Source organism: Podarcis erhardii (genome assembly GCF_964252035.2).
Source record: "Podarcis erhardii genome assembly, chromosome: 1".
Taxonomy (NCBI): Eukaryota; Metazoa; Chordata; class Lepidosauria; order Squamata; family Lacertidae; genus Podarcis; species Podarcis erhardii.
Window position 1 is genome coordinate 74,413,810 of NC_138497.1, and position 24,913 is coordinate 74,438,722.

Sequence of the window (24,913 nt, forward strand, 5' to 3'; positions counted from 1 at the left end):
TAAAAAGTGTTCCTTAAAGTGCTAACAATAAGTATTAAAAATATGTTTCCATGAGAGAGTTGAATAGTGTGTGTGTGTGTGTGTGTGTGTGCGCGCGCGCACCTTATAATAACAAAGGATAATATTTTGGAGGTTATGATGCCAATTTGGAACACGGTTCAGCTTATATATATATATATTTAAAAGTCTTTTCCCCCCTTAACAGCTCCTAGCTCAGTCACAAGCATCAGAGTTACAGATGTCAGTATAACAACGGTCAACTTAACATGGGAAAATCTTGATGCAGCTTCTTCAGAGTACACCTACAGGATACAGATTGGTGGTGAAGCTACTGAGGACAAGATATTCCCAACTACAAGTGCTGAAATTTCAGAGCTAACTCCTGGGACCAATTATACATTCAGCATTTATTCAGTAGCAGGGTATAATCAAACTGAAGGGAGACCAGGCAGCATAAATAACTGTACAGGTAAGTCTGTTAAATGGCAGAAGGGCAGAATCTTCTCCTTTATATGCTTAAGCAGATAAGGTGATGTCTGCAGAAATGGGACAGGGGTGGAGCAAACAAAAGCAGAGTAGACTTCATGTCTTTTTTGAGGAAAAGTGTTTTATTAGGCTACCATATTTTAAATCTTACTTATTTTGCTTCTCTGTGCCCTGGGTATGTGTACAAGGCAAATGAACAAAGGAAAAATTATCCTCACCTTCATGTCTATAGCATTTGGTGACATCCAGCCAGACTATGGAGTGAAGAATGCCTGAAGAAAATACGTCCACCTGTATGTGCAAACTAAGAATAACCATTCTTAGATTCCAGCCCTAACCCTGCTTACTTAGCAGCAAGTCCCGTTGAATTCAACAAGACTTGCGTCTGAAAAGACATAGTTAGGACTGCGCTGTTAGATGCAGTGTTTGAAACAATTAATCTTCTTTTCAGTTCCTGGTGATAAATAAAGGATTTGATGTAGAGGTGCAAACAGAAAAACCTCTTTGGTGTGCAAAAAGGCCTTTTCTAATTGAGTGTTTTATCTCTTGCATAAGATACAAGAACTGCAATCCTTGTGCTTCCGTTTGCGCTAGGTGTGTGCAGTCGCTTGCCGTGTGGTCTTGCGCAGAAGCCCCACACAATGCCTTCTGTTAGCTCTTATGCAGCAGTTAATTGCAAGACTAGGCCTCTTTTTTTGTTTAACACATTTTTTCCTGGCCAGATGAATGTTACATATCAGGCATGTCCCGCAGGTCAGTTGTGATCTACCACTCAATTGTGAGGTGTCCCTGGTTGATCGCCTCTCCTCCCCAAAACAAAACCTCAACAACTTTGGTCAATCCAATAGAAGTGTCACTGGCACTATTTTTATAGTGGGAGTAGATCGCAGTCTCTTGGGAGTTGGACATGCCTGTTATACATAATCCAAATTTGATATTTCGTTTCTCCTTGTGCCCTCCTTGTTGTGGTGTGTCTTGTCTCCTATTATGAACAAACTGAAATGCATACAGTGGAACCTTGGTTCTCCAACGGCTCAGTTGACGAACAAATCGGCTTCCGAACGCTGAAAACCCGGAAGTAAGTGTTCCGGTTTTCGAACGTTTTTCGGAAGCCGAACATCCCGATGCAGCTTCCGCTTGAGTGCAGGAAGCTCCTGCAGCCAATCAAAAGCCATGCCTTGGTTTTCGAACGTTTCAGATGTTGAAAGGACTTCCGGAACAGATTCCGTTTGAGAACTATGGGACCACTGTATTGTAAAGAGACAAAGTAGGGAACAAACCTTGTAGGAGGAATTAAGAGATTTGGTTCTGTTCTCCCCTGCTGCCTTTTACATTCAAGTGTTGTGTGTGTTTATTAAATACCCTGTGTGACTAGCCTGCCTTCTTTGTTGTAGATGCTGCAAGAGTGGAGGTGTTGAACTGCATGCAAGTCGCCAAGCAGCCAAAATTGATTCTAAACTGGTCTAATCCAAAGGGGAGGTTTGCTGACTTTGGAGTTGACGTCTTCAATAGTACTTGGGGCAGTAAAAAAATATTGGAAAACCATACCACAGTAACAGATTTGAACTACTATACCAACTACACTGTTAGAATTGTCACACATTCGTGTGGGAAAGATAGCCATCCTCAGGAAAAAATATGTTCCACAAGTATTGGCGGTAAGCATATAGTTGCTTTGTCTGGGGTTGTTGGCAAGGAATGCATAATGGAAATGGGTTTCTGACCTAGATAGCTATTGGCATTACATAAAATAATTATATCACATCACAAATTTTAGGCCCAGTGGAAAGGTGTGTGTTTGTCAACAGAGATAGACATGGGTGTGTGGTTGTTTAAAAATTTACAAATAGTTTTATGAGCACTTATTTGAGAAAAAGAGTCTTTCCATTTTCTGCTAAAGGAAAACCTCACAGCTAGCGAGTTCATACCTTATTATCCTTAACCCTTTTGTCCCTTGTTTTTATTGTAATTGTGTCTGTTGGGGTGGGTGGGATACCAAAACTAAAACAAAAATAAAACCGAATACAATTAGTATATACAGCATAGAACCTTGTAGTACTTTCAAGATGAGCAAATTTATTATGGCACAAGCTTCTCTGGACCACTTCAATAGAATATATTGGACTGTAGGTATTGCGTGAAAACTAAAGTATTTCTAAGCAAGAAGATGCCAGTCCAAATAGGAACATCTTACAGTGCTTTCAGAAAATATTAAGCTTTTGTGAAGCTCCATGCAAAGGAAGTTGCACAGTTGTGGGGCAGCCACCAAGAAAAGTCTCTTACAGTTTGACTTGGAATAGAGGGCCTTAAAGCTTTCACAACAACAATGTTTGCTGCTTGATCCTTTGTTGTTTGCTATGTATGTAAACCACTGCAAGGAACATCCATGTGGTAGCATCATGCATGATGCAGTTGCAATGTGTAGTGGTATTTGGAGCTTCTGAATGAAGTGGGTGACTCCAGGTGGTTACCTGCAACTGTAGAGTACAGAAGCCACCATACAAAAATCATTTCAGCAAATCTCAACATAGCTAATGTGCTATACAGATAATCAAGAACTAGGCTATTCTTTGCAAACAGGCCGTTGTGTTCCTTTGTAGTGCTGCAGAAAGAGATTTGATATACAAAAATTGTTTCCCCCACATTTCTTCCATGTTTGTTTTACTTGTTTTTATATGCTTTATACTAGTGGTTTACAGGTTTTACATTGTATTTTTGCTTTTATGTTTACTGGTTTTATGTTGTACACTGCTTTGAGACTTTTAAAATATTAAACAGTTTATAAATGTTTTCAGTTAACAAATATTTGTTTTCCAGACCCTCCATCTCCACTTACAGCCCCTACCATTGTGGGAACCACTCACAACTCCTTGACAGTTCGGTTCAGTAGCTTTAATGCAAGCCATGGACCTTTAGTAGCATATGCAGTAATCGTCACATCAAAAGGTAAAACAAAAACAAAATGCATGGCCAGTACAGCCATTTTATCATTTATTTTAAAAAACCTGTTTTTATGTAAGAAGCTCTGTTCCATACTTTCTCATTTGTTTTAAAAAAAGTAGTAGAAGTAAAATTCTGAGACTGCATTTAGGGTTGATACCTGCACTATTGCAATGATCAGATCTGATTGTTTCTGGCAACGGTGAAGGAAATGTCAACATTTTTGGGGTGCAATCAAGATTGTATTGATTCCTCAGCAAAACCAAGTTTTGTATCCCACTTTGTTTCATGTTTATATTGCTATAGAGCACCTGTCAGCATGGTATTGATCAAAGCTATTATATCAACCAAGATAGGAACTTGAACGCATTGTGTTTTGACTATACATGATTTTGGCTTTAGGCTCAATCCCCAGAATGTAACCCCCATGTAACTTATGGATTTACTTCTTTTTTTAACTTAATATTTTGATTTTGGACAATATTGAAGTAGCTGTTGAATATTTTACTGCTATTGAACTCTATGAGTATCTAAAAATCTATCACTTTATATTTTCTTGATAATTACGGTACATGATGATGTGTTCTCATTTTCCCCCCCATACAGATGTAGTCTCTGCAGAGGCCTTGAAATATACCTATGCTGATTTCATGAATGGGGGAGCAGATGCTTACGTTGCATATGTCAAAGATGTGCAAATGCGTTCCTCTTCCTCCTCCAACAGTGAGCAGCATACTATTGAAATAGGAGACGGATCCGTAACACATGGTTATGTCAGTGGGAAGTTAATCCCACTTAATTCATACAGGTATTTTAATTCTATTTCTAACTCCATTTCCCTGAGTCGTGTTGATGACTAAAACATAATAAATGAGTAACACACACTTTTTCTTTAAAAATCAAACTCTGATTTCAAATCCCATTTTTTCCCCTCCTCTGCCTTGCATTAGGGTATATGTTGCTGGTTTTACTCGCATTGACTATTTGAATGACACCATCGACGAAAAGGAGAGTTATGTCTCATTTTCAAAAATTTCAGATGCTGTTGTCTTACCTCAAGATCCAGGTACATTTATTTCATCATCGTCAAACCTTTTATTGGCATCACATCCAAACATACAAAACAAATCAATACACAATTACCACTTCCCCAGTGGCAAAAAACATTTGCTAAAAGAAAGGAGGCAGAGCAGTCTATCGTCACATCTCTAGGTCTCCAGGGAGATCAGACGTCTGCAGTGTATTTCAACGACAAAAAAACAAATAGAGATACTTAGCCACTAACTTGGTGAGCTCCTGATCATTCCCCAGTAATAGAAAATGTATGATCTCCAACTCTGGTTTCCATTTGGGGATACAGAGTTGATCTAGAAATTGCTGACTGAGATCAGCATATAGTTTGCAATTAAGAACCATGTGTGTAAGGGTTTCCACCAGGTGGTCTTCACATGGGCAAGTTCTTTCTCCTTCCACCCTGCCTGAGAACCTTCCCCAAAGGAGAACCCAGTTCTGTTCCTCTCCTTGCCAAAGCGTAGCCTTAGACCTTTGTGTTTCAGAGTACCTTTGTGAGCAGGGTATATAAAACCAACCCTGTGAGGTAGTACGTTGCCACGACTCCTTAAGTCCAAACAACCTGGAATTCCCAAACATTACTGGGCACCCCTAAAATTCTAGGGAAGCAAAAACTAAAGGCCAGACCCTCTGTTTCCAGAGTCTCAGGTTAAACACTTACTCAGTAGCAAGTGACCAAGAGATTGGGAACTAGATTCAATACCCAAGAAGACAGGCATCAATCTTATATGGTAGGTTTATTAAAATTAGTACAGTGGTACCTCGGGTTAAGTACTTAATTCGTTCTGGAGGTCCGTTCTTAACCTGAAACTGTTCTTAACCTGAAGCACCACTTTAGCTAATGGGGCCTCCTGCTGCCACCGCGCCGCCAGAGCACAATTTCTGTTCTTATCCTGAAGCAAAGTTCTTAACCTGAAGCACTATTTCTGGGTTAGTGGAGCCTGTAACCTGAAGCGTGTGTAACCTGAAGCATATGTAACCCGAGGTACCACTGTAGTAGCAGAACTCCAAGGTCTGTAAAATAAAATAAAATTTAGCAAGCCCCACAGTGAGGACCAAGTATACTTGGCAACTGTAGAATGCAAATGTACTATTGGGATTGCAGTGGAGCACTGGAAGGAAAAAGGGGGAGAGAATGGAGTGTCGCAGAATACTGAACAGAAAAATCCCACAGTGCACCATTTTTTCTTGTGAATCCCACTTAAACATGGAATCCTGCATGTATCTAACAGCCTGACCTCCCTTACCATCTGATGTCTTGTGTGAAGTACACACAGGATTGGGCATAAGGTCCTAGTACTCGCTATTGGATTTTCTTTGCTCTTGAGACTTTCATCCACTTTGTGGTTTATAGTTGAGTCAGATGTGCCCTGGAGCAGGCTCCAGTTCACCTTATGGGAATTTTCCAGTTGCTAGGTCATGGTCAGTAGGGGCAAAGCCTTAACCGTAAGTCCTGGTTCAGAGGACACAGTAAGAAGAACCTTAGAATAATAGAATTGTAGAGTTGGAAGAGACCGTGAAGGACTTCTAGTCCAACCCCCTGCAATGCAGGAATCTTTTGCCCAACATGGGGCTTGAACCCACAACCCTGAGGTTAAGAGTCTCATGCTTTTACAGGCTGAGCTATCCTGCCTTGGCTGAGCTCAGTGCAGCACCACAGTTAAAAGGACTGAGGAAGGAGCAAAGTAGCTGCAAGCTCCTCTCTGGGAGTCCACACAGTTGGCTTTCGATGTCAAGTGAACCAGGTCTGATACGTGTAACGGGGTGAGACCTAAACTCTGATTTGTTCAGGCACCACTGAATTGCACTGAACGACCCTTTGCTTCCTGAGAGTTCAACTAGCAATGTCTGCTCATTTTAGCTTGTTTGGATAATGGGAGATTCAAATAGCTCACTGAATTGTTATCCTGCCCAATAATTTTACCCAATAAAATCTCAGTGCTGAATAGAAACTGTGAGCTCCTGCTAGTGATTGCTGAGAGTACACTTGAAGGGCCCTTGTTAAAACCTTGTGGTTGTTGTTTTTTTGCCTTGCCGTTATGACTTGTAAAGGAGTTAAAATCGTTTGTTTCTTTTCCAGATGTCATCACAGGAGCTGTTGTTGGATGCATTCTGGCTGCTGCTGTTATTGCTGCAGGGATTGGTTTTTTCATCTTCTGGAAAAAGAGAAGGTATATTAGCTACTGCATAATTCTCTACAAGGATGTAGTTGTGCATAACACTTCATGAGGCAGGTCTCCGCTGCTCCTCTTTCACGTATTTGGAATGCTTGGGCTCTATTTCTACCATGCATGCAAACCATCTTCAGGCTGTCTGTCTTAGGAAGGTCAGGGGGCCTTAATTATTTTTTATCAGGGTGTAATAACTCGGCAGGTAAGAAATAGGTACTCCTTAATGAACCAGCTAAGTCCAAATACAGAAAGTCCTGCCAAACTATGACTTGATAGGTCAGCAAAGGTTGGTCTTTAAAAATAATTAAAGTTGCTTTACTTCTTTTCTTAGTCTTTATTCTCTGAGTTCCCCATGGCCACAGCTGACTATTCCAGGGATACCCACTTGATACAGTGCTCTTGAAGGGAGTTGACATGACATTTTATCAGAAGTCATGCCCTGCTGATACTATTTTTTTTTCTCTTGGGGAGGCTCTGTGGGTGGATTTTGTTCACTCTCAGTACCTGATTGCCATAAAGTTGGTCTAGAAGAAATTCCTCCCTGATGAGATTGGGCTTGTGACCCTGGGTAGTGGTTTCTGTTTTTGGCCGTCATGGCTTGGATGGTTTACTTCCTCGAAGGTTCTGGATCTGTTGCTCTGCAGACTGTTCTTCATACTGCTGTGTAATCTGCAATCAGCGGCGGAGGAAGCTGTTCGGGTGCCTGGGGCGGCGCACCCAGGGGCGTTGCAAGCCGCCCATAGGGGTGGGGCAAGGGCAGGGCACACCATGGGGCCTCCGGAGTCTGCCTGCCTCCTCCCACTCAGCCGCCCTACAGCTGGGGAGGAGGCAGCGGGTGGAACACTTGGGCAGTGTGGAGCCTGCGGGTGCCCAAGCTACTGCGTCTCTCCCAGGAGAGACATATGGCTTGGGCGTGCTGCATGCCCCGCGGTGAGTGCCGCCCAGCATTTTGTCACCCCTCTCAGTGGTGACACCCAGGGTGACCCACACCCACTGCACCCCCTTCCTCCCCCCCTGTCTGCAGTGTGTCAGTTCATCTTTGGGGAAAGCTGTGCCTTGTGGCAAATGGGTTGGACCACACGGACACCCGTACTTTCCAATCCTATATTTGTTGCTTAATGTAAGGCATGGTTTGTGGCCTGATGTTGGCATTTTAGCCAAACCAGTAGTTGCGGAAAGCTTTGTATTTTTTATTTCAGTTTTTCCAAGAGTGAAAAATGCAACTAACCCTTTTTCAAAATCTACAATTCTACAGGAAAGGTGGAAAAAACAACCAGGTGCCATTTACCCAATTAGAGTGAGTTGACTATTACTATCTTCTCTTTAGAATATACTGAGGATCAATCAGAATTGGCTTTGTTTTAAAGTGGTGGGGGAGATAATACTTAGAGTGCTTTAAAAGTATTTTGGGTCATTGAGGTCCTAATAACCTATGTTATAAAACTCTGTTATGATTAATTGGTGTAATAATGTGTCAGAATGCCTGTGTAAAGATACTAAACAACATGCAAAGGTCTCTACTACAACGCTACCTTTCTTCCTTAGTGGTTAGGTGTGGGGTGCCCTGTTTCACCACCTAGTTTCTATGGCTCTAAGATAGATTGTGCATTGTGTGTGCGCAGGGGAGTAGGGTTATACCTGTCCAGGTAGGGGCACAGCTGGGCCATCCAAGCCTCAAGCAACAGCAAAGGATCCAGGAGTACCCCCAAGCTATGTTTTGTAACTACTGGGTTGCTTTTCCTTATCCTTCCGGGTGAAGCAATTTATGTGAGGAGTCAGGAGAAATAGATGCAACTAAATAATTGGAAATGGCAGGAGCATAGCTTAGATAATAAAGAAGATCAATTTTTAAAGCTATGCTTTTGCTCCAGAATTTAATTGGGCATTCTTGTATCACAGCAGGGAATTTGTAGTAGTACTAGATCCAAGTATTATGTATAAAATTGTTCTGCTCAGTTAATAAAGACTGTAACTAATGTGTGCGATTTTTCTCTCTTCCTTTCCGTCTTCCTCTGCAGACCGAGAAAGTAAGCAAATAATTTACTATACTCTAGATGAATAATAGAAATAGTGCTTGAATTCATGCCTCTCATTTGATTATGTTTTATTTCTGTTTAGCTTCTCAGAGAATGCTTAGTGCTTTATTTCCTAAGCAAACGTGTTATGTTGTGTACACTCAGTACTTCAGCTGTCAAAATATGGATTTGGAATTTCTCAATTTCTGTTGTCTCTAATTCTCACCTTGTTGGACTCCAGCATGCCCTTGGTGTAGGGGCCAGATTGCTGCCTGGGAAAATTCATGGCACAAATAAGTCGAGAGCAGCCAGCGGGGAAAGGTGGCAGCTTGTACCTTGGCTTCCTGGTGGCAGCATCACTGCCACTTACCAGGGAATAGAGGGTGGAGGCAGCTGCAAGGTTTACATTTGTGCTGAACTGACTCTGCCGAGGTAACTGCACAATGCTGACCTCCCCACCGCCACACCTGCCCCCCTCCCTCTATTTCTTAGCAACACTGATGTCAGGAGGCCAGGCGTACACCCAGCCACCCCTCCACACCAGCTATTCCTGAAATAAAACCTCTAGTTCCTACTGGGCTATGACCCTTCTTTATGTCAAGAGTCTGTGCTAGGCCCAAAACAATAGATGGCATATCTCAGGTACTGTTCCTATGAAAGGGAACTAAATGTGCCTGGGTGGCTCTGGGGACATTCCAGCACTGCTGCCACTGTCTTCAGGAGACCATGTGTGCACCGCCACCTCTCCCTGGCAGCTGCTCCTGAAATTGAGTTTTTAGCAAAATAAGTGTGTCCTAGATAATGTCGACTACTACAAGGTGGTTGTTTTTGGTTTCTTTCAGATCCAAGTTATTTAAAGTGGAAGACTTTGAGTCTCATTTTAAGAAACAGAAAGCTGACTCAAACTGTGGATTTGCAGAAGAGTATGAGGTATGCATCTGAAATGTTCTTAGCTTTTTCTATGTCGTCGTAATGTTTACATTCTTCCACATAAGAGCTCAGCTACGTAGCTCTCGTGTTGTAACCCACCCCGGGCCCTTAGGGAGAAGGGCAAGTAATAAATTAAATGATGACAACAACACATGCTTCCTCCTGCACAGCTGAACGATTAAGACTATCCCGTCTTCGCTGAACAGTTGGAAAAGGAAGGTGCAAATAGGACTTGAGTCCCTGCGAAATCTGAAATTCATGTTTTGAGGTGGATTTCATTATTTAAAGAGCCAAAATTCAATTGTGAAAAAGCCATATGCAATGGGAAACAATAAGCAAACCTAACAATTAGGAATTACCTTCCCCCAAAGTTCAGTGCTGTCGGATGTCATATGGCCAAGTGTTGAAGAACCATTTGCATGCCATGAGGTAAAATAATCCTAAATTCCTTCTTTATTTGCTGCAGGAGCTCAGGCCTGTTGGTACAAATCAGCCCAGATTTGCAGCTGAACTACAAGAGAACAAAGCAAAAAATAGATATAACAATGTCTTGCCATGTAAGTTCCTCAACCCTACTGCTACTAAAAACTGACCTGGCCCCATCACTGTGCTAGAATCCCTTCTCCCCCTCTACCCCTATCAGCAAAGTGGGCTAGGATCAGACTCTAACGCTACTTTTAATCCTAATTACTACACCACCGACGATCAGACTCTAACGCTACTTTTAATCCTAATTACTACACCACCTATATTCTTTCATCTGGTTCATAGTGTTTTCTTTATTTAGTGGCTTAATTCATTTTATGTGGTGTGTGCTGTGGAAAAAGGAAAATATATTGACACATCATTTTAATAATAATAATAATAATAATAATAATAATAATTTTGCAGATGATATTTCTCGTGTCAGACTTCAGATCCATGACCATCCAACCAATGATTACATTAATGCAAACTATATGCCGGTAAGTGTTCCCAGCCTATTAAAAAACACACATGGTGTTTTAATGACAGATTTATAAATAAGAAAAGTTGCATTCAGACCATACTTTGATTGCAGGGTTACAACTCCAAGAAAGAGTTCATCGCTGCACAAGGCCCTTTGCCCAATACAGTGCAAGACTTCTGGCGCATGATCTGGGAGAAGAAAATTTATACCGTTGTTATGCTGACTAAATGTATTGAACAAGGCAGGGTGAGTTTTCATTAAAGTTCCTAAACATGCTACAAAATGTTGCTGTGCACCACAACCGCCACAAATTTTGCAGCTCAACGATTCTAAAAAAAATAATTCAATGATTAAAAAAAAAACCCTACCAGTTTAAGACCACAACCTGGGAAATTGGAAGCTAAGATTGATGCCTTAACAGATGTACCCCGTGATCAGTAATAAAGTTGTTGAATCCAGATGCGGAGGATAAAGATGCCCCACATTGCCCTGGTTTTGTATTGCCCTAAGTTTTTTGTGTAAGGTAAAGGTAAAGGGACCCCTGACCATTAGGTCCAGTCGTGGCCGACTCTGGGGTTGCGGTGCTCATCTCGCTTTATTGGCTGAGGGAGCCGGCGTACAGCTTCCGGGTCATGTGGCCAGCATGACTAAACTGCTTCTGGTGAACCAGAGCAGTGCACGGAAATGCCGTTTACCTTCCTGCCGGAGCGGTACCTATTTATCTACTTGCGCTTTTTGTGCTTTCGAACAGCTAGGTTGGCAGGAGCAGGGACCGAGCAACGGGAGCTCACCCTGTCGTGTGTATTTGAACTGCCAACCTTCTGATCGGCAAGTCCTAGGCTCTGTTGTTTAACCCACAGCACCACCCGCGTCCCAAGTTTTTTGTGTAGCACTACAGTAAAGCGGAACGATAACAGCTTCTTATTCTGGATTTGGGACTGCAACATCGTGAGCGACAGAAGAACATTTCTCGGCTACTGCTGTGCTTAGGCTTCCACCCAGCAGGCATGCTGCAAGACCTCTGGGGTTGCTTTGAAGCCTGAGATGCTTGTTGGCGGTGATAGTGGGAAGCAGGCTACCTAGGCAATATGGTGCTGCAGTGGATAATAAGGGATAAGTGGAAGGATTCAGCACCCTCTTCCAGCCCAGCTCTTATTTTGCTCCTGATTTGTTTGATGTTTGGTGTTTTTAATATTCTGTTGGGAGCTGCTCAGAGTGGCTGGGGAAACCCAGCCACATGGGTGGGGTGTTAATAATAATAGTAATACCTGCCCCAAACCACTTTGCAACAGAAAAGACTTGTGAGTTAGGAACTGTGTTTGATACTCTTATGCAAGTCCCTACAAGAACCTTTTAGACGGGAAAAGGGCACTGGCCTGCAAATGCACTGACATCTAAATAATTACGAAACTCAACAGGAGAGGAGACCAATGGGGGGGCATCTTTACTGGTCCCAGGTACTCTATCCCACCCCCACCCCACCCCCATCTGGTCCGAAAGCCAGTGTCCCCATCCCTTACTTTTCTTACATTCCTTTTACTTTTGTGGACCTATCATATAAGTTGACTTATAATTTATATTTCTAGACAAAATGTGAGGAATATTGGCCAAATAAACAATCCAAAAGCTATGGAGACATAACAGTAGCCATGACTTCAGAAATTCCCCTTCCAGAGTGGACAATAAGAGATTTCTCCATGGAAAAGGTGAGTTGTTTGCTCTCACTCTTTCTGTGTGTGTGTGTGTCTGTGTTTTGCTTATACTCTGGATTGATGACGTATCACTTAGGCTGCAATCCTATGGGGTCCCAACAGCCATAGGGTACATCACATTTCCTTGTCAGAGACACCAGAGAGAGAGGGTTCTGAGAAGGAGTTCTGCTGTCTTATCTGCTCTCCTTGTCACTACAGAAACCTTTTGGCACTGATATGACTGGGGCATGGGTATGTCTGGTTTTAGACATTTCTGTTTGCTTTATTATAATTATTCTCATTTTGGAAAAACAACAACTAGATATGGGCAGCAGAGATTTCTCACAGGAGAAACAAGGGCTCTGGATTAGATACAGTGGTGCCCCGCAGGACGAATGCCTCGCAAGACGAAAAACTCGCTAGACGAAAGGGTTTTCCGTTTTTCGAGGCGCTTCGCAAGACGAATTTCCCTATGGGCTTGCTTTGCAAGACGAAAACGTCTTGCGAGTCTTGCGAGTTTTTTCCCTCCCCCCCCCCTTTTTCTAAGCCGCTAAGCTGCTAATAGCCGCTTAGCCGCTAAGCCACTAATAGGGGTGCTTCGCAAGATGAAAAAACCGCAAGACGAAGAGACTCGCGGAACGAATTAATTTCGTCTTGCGAGGCACCACTGTATGTGACCTACCTTTTCAATGTGATTTGTTGCCTGCTGTTAAACTTATTTATTTTAGGTTAATCTATACCTTGTTTCAGATTTGGAACAGGCAACAAAACGAGCTCACAATAAAAGCGTTTCTAACTCTGAATTTTAGAGATGGGCAGAATCCACTCCACTCAAGTTTGAAACTTTTCATAGAATCATAGAATTGTAGAGTAGGAATTTGAATAGATTAAGCAAGAAGACATCTGAAATTAAACACTGGGTAATTGGGAAACATCATAATTGGGAAAATTGATAATTTTCAGATTGACGAGGCTCCTAAATCTCCTCATTCATCACTAGGAGCAAAGTAGAACCTAGGAGTCTCTATATTTGACAAACCTCTCCCATGTGAATAAGTTCTCTGAAACCATGCTATTCCCCCATAGTCATCCAGTCAATAGTCAAGCTAGATACAGTGGTACCTCGGGTTAAGAACTTAATTCATTCTGGAGGTCCGTTCTTAACCTGAAACTGTTCTTAACCTGAAGCACCACTTTAGCTAATGGGGCCTCCTGCTGCCGCTGCGCCGTCGGAGCATGATTTCTGTTCTCATCCTGAAGCAAAGTTCTTAACCCGAGGTACTATTTCTGGGTTAGTGGAGTCTGTAACCTGAAGCGTCTGTAACCCGAGGTACCACTGTATAAAAAAATCACTTCCCTGATTTATCCAAGCTATTTGAAATCATCAAAAATACACTCAGCTTGCAGCAATTCCAGAAGGTGTACTGAACCCAAAGTCTTAGGTCAAGCACTCAGAGGATAGAAATAGGAGTTTGCTCAGTGAAATGTATTTGGCACTTGGTGTGAGTCTCATACACTTTTAAACATTTTTTTCTTCCTCCCCTGACACTGTTCGCCCTGAGCAACTTGTCACTGTCTCTTCTTCCACAGCTGTCCTTGGGGCCCAACCCTTCCACTTAGCTTTAACCCGCCTGCTCCCCCCCCCCAATTCCACCAAGCCATTCTCATGGCTCACGTTTTCCTGTGCCAGGCGCTACAGAATTGCCAGGAAGTGGCTTACAGGCTTAATTTTTTTTACTATTATAAAATACTTTGTGACACCATTCTTCCGAACCCTAACGACTACTCCTGTTCCACTATTTTCATTTCTAAGAGTGATTCATCTGAAAGTCACCCCGTGCGACAGTTCCACTTCACAGCCTGGCCAGATCACGGTGTCCCGGAAACAACCAACCTCCTCATTAACTTCAGGCACTTAGTACAGGAATACATGAAGCAGAACCCTCCAAGTTCTCCTACCTTAGTGCACTGCAGGTACAAATATTACTTTCTGGAAGGGGAGGGGAGACTCCAAGTCTAAGTGGTATCCTATATACAGTTATGTTTGTGTGGAAGTGCGGGGGCTGGGGTGGGAATCTTTCTGTGCCACTGCTTATGTAACTATAAAGGGATGTGAACTCACAGGGCCTTAACACATGCAAAGTTGGTATTCTTGTTTCTATTGCCATTCTAGTTTTCCATACAGTCACTGATTTTCAGGTGAACAGTGGTAAAGGTAAAGGACCCCTGGACGGTTAAGTCCAGTCAAAAGCAACTATGGGGTTGTGGCACTCATCTCGCTTTCAGGCCGAGGGAGCCAGTGTTTGTCCACAGACAGCTTTCTGGGTCATGTGGCCAGCATGACTAAACCGCTTCTGGTGCAACAGAACACCGTGACAGAAACTAGACCTCACAGAAACACTGTTTACTTTTCCGCCACAGTGGTACCTATTTATCTAATTGCACTGGCGTGCTTTCAAATTGCTAGGTTGGCAGGAGCTGGGACAGAGCAATGGGGTGTCGCGGGGATTCGAACCACTGACCTTCTGATCGACAAGCCCAAGAGGCTCAGTGGTTTAGACCGCAGCACCACCCGTGTCCCATTGGTGAACAATGATACAGCACCTGATTCTTCCAGGCCATTTCCTGTGCACAATCTTAGCACTAGCAAGATGAATTTACAGTGGTGCCTCGCAAGACGAAATTAATCCATTCCGCGAGTCTCTTCGTCTAGCGTTTTTTCGTCTTGCGAAGCAAGCCCATTGACGGCTTAGCGGCTTAGCGCTATTAGCGGCTATTAGCGGCTTAGCGGATAAGCAGATAAGCGGCTTAGCGGCTTAGAAAAAGGGGGGGGAAGGGAAAAAAAACCCGCAGGAACTCGCAAGACATTTTCGTCTTGCGAAGCAAGCCCATAGGAAATTTGTTTTGCGAAGCACCTCCAAAACAGAAAACCCTTTCGTCTAGCGGGTTTTCTGTTTTGCGAGGCATTCGTCTTGCGGCGCACCACTGTACCTCACTCTTTGCATATTTAGAGTTACTTCATGTAGAGGTGTCCAACTAAATGGAGTGAGGGCAGGGACCAGACCATTATTTTGCTTTCTGCCCAGTTGTCAGAAAAGCAAGAGGCAAGGTCTCCTCAGTCTCTTTTTAAATAGATGTACACTGTAGACCTGTGGTCCTCCAGATGTTGCAGAACTACAGCTCTCCTTTCCCCTGGCTGTTGGCCTTGCTGGCTGGGTCTCTTGGGAGTAGGAGCCCAACAACATCTGGAAAGACATAGGTTTCCCCAACCCTGCCTTAGACAAGCAGGCAGCTTTTGCAGTGGGCTCCATCTCCTGGGACCATGGTGCCAATAGGCCCTAGGGCCACTTGACAAGTTATTTCTCTCTACCTGTGCATCACTTCTGTGGAGGAAAAGGCATCCACCGAGAGTACTAAGAGCAGCAGAATAGATTGTGTGTGTGTGTGTGTGTGTTTTCTTTCACAGAAGGAAGATAATTATGCTGTGTTAAGTGATCCTTAAACCGAGATATAAACAAGGATTTAGGGCTTAACTGAAGGCAAGCACAAAGCCATTAAATACATACGCAATTGTTTTTTCTTACAGTGCTGGTGTCGGAAGGACGGGGACATTCATTGCAATTGACCATTTGATCCATCAAATGGAGATGGAGAACACTGTTGATGTGTACGGTGTTGTATATGAGCTTCGAATGCATCGGTCTTTAATGGTGCAAACAGAGGTATGGGCAGCATGCTATTCTAAGCACGTAAATCAATGACCTACACATGGCATAGCAAGTAATATTGTCAACAGCTTTCAGCATTGTTCCAGTTGATTTAATATTTCTTTTGACAACCTGGAGAGGCAACTGCAGACACCAGACCTAAATTTCTAAACAATCAACTCTGCACCGTTATTTCAGTTTCTGTTCCTATTGCTCACCTTGAGGGCCACTGTTGTTGATTTCTTTTGAATGCTGGAGAAAAAGAAATGCCTTTCTTGCAGTCACTTTCTATAGGGGCAGGAAGAGGCAGATGTTTTAAAACTGCAAGATTTCCCCCCTTTTCTTTCATATAATGAAATGGCAGTGGAGAAGCCCAAGATGTATGGATGCATTGCAGTTGTTGACTGCAGTAATGGGCATAATCTCTCTATAAAACGATTCATCATATGAAATGTATGCTACATATTCATTATTAATGTTATTGTTATTCTTTCTCTCCTTTAGGACCAGTATGTCTTCCTAAACCAGTGTGTCTTGGACATTATCAAATCCCAGAAAGATAAGAAAACGGACCTTATCTATCAAAACACAAATGCCATGGCAATCTATGAGAACTTCACACCGTTGCCACATATTGGGAAGGCAAATGGCTACCATGCATAACTGCAAGGGAATGACAAGCCTCCCACTTCGGCCTTTTACATAAGTGAGGAAATATGCACTGTTTTTATATGTCTTTCTATACAGAGACTTTTTCCACTTTTTAAAAAAGAATAACTGAAGATGTACACATTTTTAGAAATGCCAATGGGAACTGTAGTTTCTACAATAGTGTTAAAGGGAAAATACACTGTATTTTACAGATGAATTTGAAGAAGGTGAAGAAGCATCACATGATTGGTGTATTATCACTGGATAAATGACGGGATCCCTTTTTGAACTTCAGAAATAATAAATGACACAGATACTTAAAATCAGGTTTGAGGGTCACTGTTCCAGAGATGTTTGTATGTATATTGGCTTTTCGCCAACAGAAACCTACGTTATCAGTGACTGCTCAAGTTCTTTTTGTTTTATTTAAAACGGGAACACAAAAATTAGCAAATAGGATATTTTATTATGTACTTGTGCCTTTTTCTAGCTGTTTTGCTATAGACAAAATGATCAGAGTCCTATATTTTTGTATTGAAATTCTTGGTTGAAATATAACATTTAAATAATATCAATATCAATTCTCATTTGGAATAGCTTTGTTGATTCTTCCTTCATGGAGGTGGCAACCCTATCTTTGTATTTTACTGCAGTCTGCAGAGACTTTTCCCTAGAGGAAATTCACTTGATTGTGTGAGGACTGGAGCAATCGTGTGACAACTTGGCTGTATAAAATTGTATTAAATTGTGGAATGGAGCCCTCTTGTATGGTTTAGCTGAAACTTGTTTAGCTTTGTATTCATGCGTCGAGATTAGTACTTCCCACTTCTAAAATCTTTTAATACCAGTTGTAAGCATATTCACGCACTTTCAGTGCTCTTCAGAACCCATTTGTGCCTTTGTCTGTGCCTGAAACTTCCTTTTCCTTCACCTCACTGTCCATAGTCCCATTTTCACTCACTGCCAATGAATCTGGTGAGCTGAAGATGTCATTGTCTGATGTCACGATTCTACTTCTGACATGCCTGTAAACATGTGACTCCCTAAACCGATCAAAGCATGAGTGAGAATAAAAGTGGCTGAGGTCAGTGAGGGCAAAGTGAAGGAAAATGGGGAAGAAATGAAGTGGCAGCTGCCAGTGGAACAAAAGGACATCAAGCACGTTAAAAATAATAAATAGCAAATCTTCAATATGAGTAGTCCCCCAGCATTACCACACAGGCCCTCAGGTTTCACAGCAGTTTCAGGAGAGTAGTGGTGCTGCCTTCAACGTGTGTAGATAGGAAGGAGGCAGCTGCTTCTCCGTGTAGTTACAACCCATCTCACTGGGAATTCATTGAGTGCCCGCTATCTAGTTAGCAGTTAATCCAAATGTTGCGGTTATCACTTGATAGCTTATCTCCTCAGTTGGTCTTGAGGGATGGCCTTTAGTGGTGTCATTCGCAGAAGAGGAGGGCTATGTTTCAATCTGAGCTTTAACTTGTTTTCTTTGTGTGTTGGTGTTGTAGTATGTGTCTTTGTCGGTGGGAGGGGGGCGGAATGAAGGACCCACCCTATCCAGGTTGAAATTTTTATGTTCTCGTATGTGATAAGGATTTATTTAAAAGTGCAATATTTGATTTACTGAATGAATGCTTGTCTCTATTTCCATAGAGTTTTACTCAGGTTCAGTATCTCTTCTTAGTTGTTCTGTGGTTTAATGTTCTTAAATGTGTCGTTTGTGGAAGACTGAAGAACTCCTATGGCAGAGTGATCCCAGGAAGGTCCATTGACTTTGCTCTGTTTCTATAAAAAGTAAATGTTCTAAAGATCTACTGATTCTTTCAGCTGCAGAATATGTTTTAGCCAGTTAAAACTGAGGTATATATTTTGAATGTTGTTGTATCAAAGATATATAATTGCTCTACCTTTTGGTTTATTTCTTTGTTTGTATTATGCTGCTGTAGATGTAACAGATATGATTAATGAAAATTGAAGGGTTCTCCATTAAATTAATTGTGTTGGTACACTGATGGTGAAATTATGAAGGTATTCTTAATGAAGGACTTGTGGCGTGGGAAGTGGGAGGGGTTGTGGTTCATTATTCTTTTAGTCAATGCGCTGGCAGCATTAGGAACTCTCTTGAGTGTGTTATAGAGCTATCTGTAAAGTACTGGAGCCTTGTGGGCTCCACTCCTTAACTTTCGTTGGTGCAAAAACCCTTTGAATTGCATTGAGCTTGTGCAGAGCAGGCAATATGCTTGAGGGAATTAGGGTGCTGAAGGGTATACAGTAAGCCGCACTCCATGGCTCTGGAGTATTTAAAATTCTGCCAGTGGGGCGAAATCTTTTGGAAACCAATTGCTCAAAAATGGGGAAATGGTTGCTAATACAGTTTTTCTCCTACCAAAGTCTATGATTGGTGGCTTTTTATATCTATGCCTTAGGTAGAATGACATTTGGATGTTGGTGGTTGGACCAAATATATACATATTTTTAAAAGGTTGAAAGAGGGGCCGCACTAAAATATAGGTTAATCTGTTTCATATGTGCCACATTCCAATGCAGGGGTCTTCTACATAGTAGAAATGAAATCCTGCTTGATTTGGGGGGAGAGCCAATAAACCCTTGTTGTTGTCTCTGTAGATCATTATCCAGGAAGAGGTTTTGCACAAGATTTGTCTAACGTAATAAGCAACGATCCTAATCATGCCATAATTGATGCTAGCAGTCTTTGTGCATCTCGACATAAATACAGTTAGCATGCAAATAATTGCACTTGTGAACTCTCCTTACAAAATGGGGTCTCAGACCAAAACTGGCCTATTGGGGTTTTTTCTTTTCTCTTTTTACAAAGTGCCTGTCTACCATAGATGACTGCTGTGTCTGAAAAGTTACCAGAATGTATGTCGTTGTTTCCTGTTAAAATAAATGGCATCCTTTCAAGGCAATGCAAATATTCTTAAGAATGATGAGGGGAATCTGGACTTGTCCTTTCCTGTGGACAGAATGGACTGAGATCCAGTGCAGACTCCCACTGAAGGAAGTGAGGAGTGTTTTTCTACAAATATCTTTCCCTGTACTTTTCAGTGACATCTTCCACACTGATCTGAAATGTCTCCCAATCCTGCAGTGTAGTTGGGGATGGGGACACAGAGGAGCTATAGAAGCCCGAGAACAATCAAAAGTCATCTTTCCCCTTTCTTCAGCAGAATATCCTACAGGTAGAGTTCTGCTAATCAGGATCCAGCCCTACATGCCTAAAATTTGTGCTGGTTGAAAACATTAGAAGTTTAAAAGTTAAAATTAAAAGTTGCAGGTTCACAGGCCCAGGGTTCAGAGGTAATTAAATTTCACATAGGCTCCACTCATTATGGGGGTGTAGGACTTGGGCAAAGAAAATAGGGGGAAGCATAGGAGCTGCATGCTCTTTGCCTTGATCAAAGGTGGTGTTACCCTTCAGATATGGCTGAATTACAGCTCCTATCAGCCCCTGCCAGGGATCATAAGCTGCAGTTCAGCAATGTCTGGAAAGCAACAGGTTTCCTCACCCCTGACTTAGATTCTTTCCCTTACTTCCTTTCAGTTAATCCCTTGCAGCTCATTCACCCTACCTCATGAAGATATTGATGGATGCTACTAAAATAATGTAGCTCCTGATAGGCATCTTTGTCAGGGGACAACTGTGCCCAGTGATAAGTTTATAGCAGGCATAGGCAAACTCAGCCCTCCTGATGTTTCCGGACTACAGCTCCCATCATCCCTGACCATTGGTCCTGTTAGCTAGAGATGATGGAAGTTGTACTCCCAAAACATCTGGAGGGCCGAGTTTGCCTATGCCTGCTTAATAGGGTTTGGCCAGAGGCAGTCTGGCCTTCATTACTAGCTGCAATCAATGGGGCTGTCAGGGCAGGACTTTAGAGCTCAGGACTCAGCAGAACGAGCAGGGAGGCCCCCAAAAGTAGCAGCGTTGGATTGCCACATTTTCAGCCTATTACTATCTAAAGAGGACTATTAAGTCCAGAGCCTAAAATTGCCTAACTTTAACTGAGTGCACATCATTTTCATAAGCCATCTGTGTGTGTGTGAGAGAGAGGGGGTGCTGTTTTAGTTCATGCTGTAAAAACTTAGCCCTAAACATTTGCACTTGATTACCTGCCTGTAACGGGAACATAACACAATGGTCTGTGGATGTATTATGCTAGCCCATCCTAAGCATTTGTTTTGCTGACAGGCCTAATCTTCCTCTTAGAGTGTAGAAGCTCATCTGGGGCAGCAGCAAAGGGCAGCTAACTTGTCAATTATTTGGCTTATTATTTTTACCACTGTTGTGTTGTTATTTTGTTGCAGGTGGGGGTTCAGACACCAAAATGCCTTGGTCTGCCTCCTTTGCTGACTGCAGGGACAGTCCAGCAGGGTACATATCAAAACTGGCTTGAATCAGAATAGTTTCTCACTGGTCTGCTTGTTATATAATTTCCTTTTGATCTACGCTTTGAAGTTATAAAAACACCTCAGAGTGCAAAATTATGTTGCTTGGAGTGTTCAAATCATCCTTTTTTTAGCCTTAAAACTTGGGAGTAATAACCTATGGGTCAGGATTCAAAGGAAGGAGAGAACAGTTCATGCAGGCAAGAAGCTTGCTTGTTTGCTGTTTTCACCACTGCCAAAGAGAGAAGTTGTCATTAAGTTTGAAAAGCAACTAGTCTCTTGGACAGTGGAACCTGCTGTAATGCCCACATCAAGCAAAATCCCCCATGCACCCCACTTCTTTGGATGCTTGCCAGTCTCCTTGTTTTTTATTCTATTTTTAATTTCCAGGCAAGGCATGATTTTGAAAAGAGAGTATTCTTTGTGCATCGGCTGTTGCTGTTATAATTGTGTGTTCAAATGATGTACAATGTTCAGTGTTTCATTCATTGTACAGATGTTTGCTGCATACTGTCCTTAATTTTAATTGTCTGATTGTCTTTTCAATGACATAAAAGTAACTAAATAAAACATTGACACAATATGTTTCAGTGTATGTTCTTCCTCTGTGGTCCGTGGTAATTTAATCAACTCCCCTTCCATTTATCTCATTCTAGGGCAGTTTCAAAGACTTAAATCTCAATCCTTAAACAGTCTTTAAAAAATCTGTGCCCTCAGTGGTGTGTGTGTGTGTGTGTGTGTGTGTGTGTGAGAGAGAGAGAGAGAGAGAGAGAGAGAGAGAGAGAGAGAGGAAGCATACAAACACCCACATGTTATTCCATGGAGTGATGCATGTTCTTGCAAACTGCTTTGTGAAGAAGAGGGAAGGCCTATTTGTGACACTGTTTTTACAAATCAAGCAGCTATGTGGTTTATCTGTATATATTTTGGTTGCTGAAAAGATGTCTTTAGTTGTTTCATTTGCTGCTGCTTATTTGCACCCTGTCACAGGGCATAGGAAGTGGTGGACCTTCAGATGGTTTTAGACTACAGCTCTCATCATTCCTGACCATTGGCCACCTTGGCTGGTTGCTGATGGGAGTTGGAGGCAACATCATCTGGAGGGCCACAGGTTCCCCACCTTTGCTTTAGCCCCACTAGAACTGCATGGTCCATTTGAAACCAAGTTCAAATGTCCAATATGCATAGCTAAATCAAAGGAGTCAGAATGCCACCAGGCATGAAATTAATGAAAAGTACCAGCTGTAGATATTCAAAGAGAAGTAGTTATAGCACTAGCTTTCCCTGATGGTGCAGTGATCAGGTCACCTGCTCAGTGCTAACTTTGTATTCCTAGTTGGGTCTTCTTCATCCCAAGGGACTCCTGTCCCACTTCTGCAGCAGTCTACCCTACTGCCATCCCCTCCACCCATCTGCTGTCTAGCTACACAGCACTGAACTGGTCTGTGTATAATCAGAATAGTTAGGTGCTCTTCTGGGCCCAGATCTTCATAACCCTAACCCATGCTAACACAAGTAAAGCCAGGCCAGCTTCAACCAGCAGAAATCTGGTTAGCTCCCACTGTAATACGTGGATGTAGGATCATCAGCATTGCTACAGCCAACAGACACCTCTGCCGTCAGCTCACCTGTCTGCCTACAGCTTCCTCTTCTTCCTCTTCCCCCATCTCCTGTACTGAAAGGTACTGTTGACCACAGTTAATGGATTGTTCCAACAGCCAAAGATGGATTTGATCCACCTCTTATTTATGTGTTGTTTTACTCAGTTTCTGTAAACTATAATCATGATGACCCAGTAAAACAGCTGACTGGCAGACTAACCATTGGGTCTTCAGCAAGTAACCATCTTTGCAAGCCTGGAGACTTGTCAGCTACTGAGGGAGCTTCCTTTTTCACCTTGGGGCTGCCCCCTCCTTTTCTCTGGAAATTCAAAGATACTCTGTCTGGTATCCTCTGCGGAGCAACATCAGTCCCTGTGGAGGCAAGGAGAAGAAACTGATAAAGGAGTATTCCTGGCAGGGGTGGAACTGATTAGAGTTTCCTCTCGCTTTATCCACCTCACCAGATGCAGGCAAGGTGAAAGGAATCCTTATCTTTAGGAAGCCGACTAATATTTCCTGTGTTTACCACCTTGCTGCCTTACCTGTGCATGCAAGCACACGCACATATTACACAGGGACAGAAGAGAGGATAAGCAGTGCACGGATCCATTCCTGAATCTGCATATGGAAGAAATGAGTACAAGGCTAGATATGCACCTCAGATGGCATGCATCTGTTCACAGGTGACACGAAAACCGCAGGAAAGTTGAAGTGCCATTCTAAAAAACATGCTTCTGCAATATCATTGACACATTTAAAAAACTGTACACAGGCACATTTAAAACTTCCTTTCTGCCTTTCACATCATCAGCAGGAGAGAAGCTCAAAAGCATTCAAGTGGCATGTGTAACATCCATCCTAAGTAGCCATTTCAGTGTGCAAATGATAAAGCCTAGATTCCAGCAGTCAAGCGATGAGCTAACAGCTCTGAATCTCATTGCCCAGTAGGAGTGCAGGGCTTGTAATTGAGAATAAAGATGAGAAAGGTATAACAGCTTCATTCAAAATGGGAAAGAGATGCCACAGATTGCAACAGCATTTCCGTTTTGTAATCAACACCTCTGTGACTTGAGCTTGTCTTGGAGAATCACATTGTTTGCCTTGGAAGCCTTTACCCCTAGTTCCAAATGGATGAGCCTGGTTGCTGGTAGTTAACTAGAGCCATGGGGAATATAAGGAAGCATATGAATGCCTGTCTAGCAGCAGTGCAAGATTACGTTTTGCATGTAGCTGCCACTGGGAGGAATTCAACATAAAGCTAGACAGATTGCACAAGCATCTTTGCTTGCCTGGTGGAATGATCGCCCCTCTCCTTCCCCCAGTGCACTCTTCTGGGAGTTCTCCTGACCCCCAGAGCCAACTTAGGGGGTATGGGGGTGCACAGGGAGAGAAGAGAGAGGAAAGCACTATTGCATTACTGGAAGTTCTTCTGTGGGCTTCTGCTGGCAGGACTAATGAGTTGAATCCAGTCCAATATAGCTATTTCCTCATGCAAACTGATGCTGTACCCCCATAACCATTTACCAGGGCCAGCCCACCCATAAGACAAAGTGAGGTGACTGCCTTAGGTGGCAGGATCTACGGGGCAGCAGATCCAGCCACCAAGGAATGCATCAACCAGTGCAGCTGCCGCGGAGTCAGCAACAGCTGTGGCACACTCAGAGGCTGGACCTGCCTCCTCTCAGCAAACAGGAGGCATGGCTCATCTCCTGCCACTTCTAGGGAAGAAATGGCAGGGACTGCACCTTCTGGAGTCTTCTGGGATCTGCACCCTCCCATCATGATTCAGACTGGGATGCTTCCCTGCCCCACCACCACAGCCTTTGATTCCCACTTCAAGGAGTAGGGTTGAACTGAATTGGATTCCTCACTTGTTTCCGATGGAGATCTTCACTCAACTCAACAAGGGCTCAAACTCATGACCCTGAGATGAAAAGTCTCATGCGCTACTGCAGGCATAGGCAAACTCCGGCCCTCCAGATGTTTTGGGACTACAATTCCCGTCATCCCTGACCACTAATCCTGTTAGCTAGGGATGATGGGAATTGTAGTCCCAAACATCTGGAGGGCTGGAGTTTGCCTATGCCTGCTCTACTGACTGAGCTATGGTGGGAGGCGGATGCCATTTTGTGGGTCACCCCAGGTGCCAGAATGACTTGGGCCAACCTTGCCCTTTTCCCTTGCTCATTGGGGTTTCTGGGGTGCATTTTGTTTGCCTGAACAGGGAAGACTGTCGTGATTATTTATTGTAGTTCTTTATTTCATCAGATTTGTATACCACTTGAACGTAA

General features: G+C 42.9%; 1 protein-coding gene across 1 annotated transcript in view; it reads left to right on the forward strand.

The window, feature by feature from the left end:
• Positions 1-17,368, forward strand: part of PTPRJ (protein tyrosine phosphatase receptor type J) — an 86,728-nt gene extending 69,360 nt beyond the window's left edge. The window contains exons 10-24 of the mRNA XM_081842644.1: positions 206-469; positions 1,881-2,144; positions 3,304-3,432; positions 4,033-4,234; positions 4,377-4,492; positions 6,578-6,668; positions 7,924-7,965; positions 9,526-9,613; positions 10,080-10,170; positions 10,505-10,578; positions 10,674-10,808; positions 12,149-12,268; positions 14,067-14,227; positions 15,840-15,975; positions 16,465-17,368. Of these exons, the coding sequence (XP_081698770.1) occupies positions 206-469; positions 1,881-2,144; positions 3,304-3,432; positions 4,033-4,234; positions 4,377-4,492; positions 6,578-6,668; positions 7,924-7,965; positions 9,526-9,613; positions 10,080-10,170; positions 10,505-10,578; positions 10,674-10,808; positions 12,149-12,268; positions 14,067-14,227; positions 15,840-15,975; positions 16,465-16,623 (2,072 nt within the window). The 3' untranslated portion in view covers positions 16,624-17,368. The remainder of the gene's footprint in view (positions 1-205; positions 470-1,880; positions 2,145-3,303; positions 3,433-4,032; positions 4,235-4,376; positions 4,493-6,577; positions 6,669-7,923; positions 7,966-9,525; positions 9,614-10,079; positions 10,171-10,504; positions 10,579-10,673; positions 10,809-12,148; positions 12,269-14,066; positions 14,228-15,839; positions 15,976-16,464) is intronic.
• Positions 17,369-24,913: the final 7,545 nt, after the last annotated feature.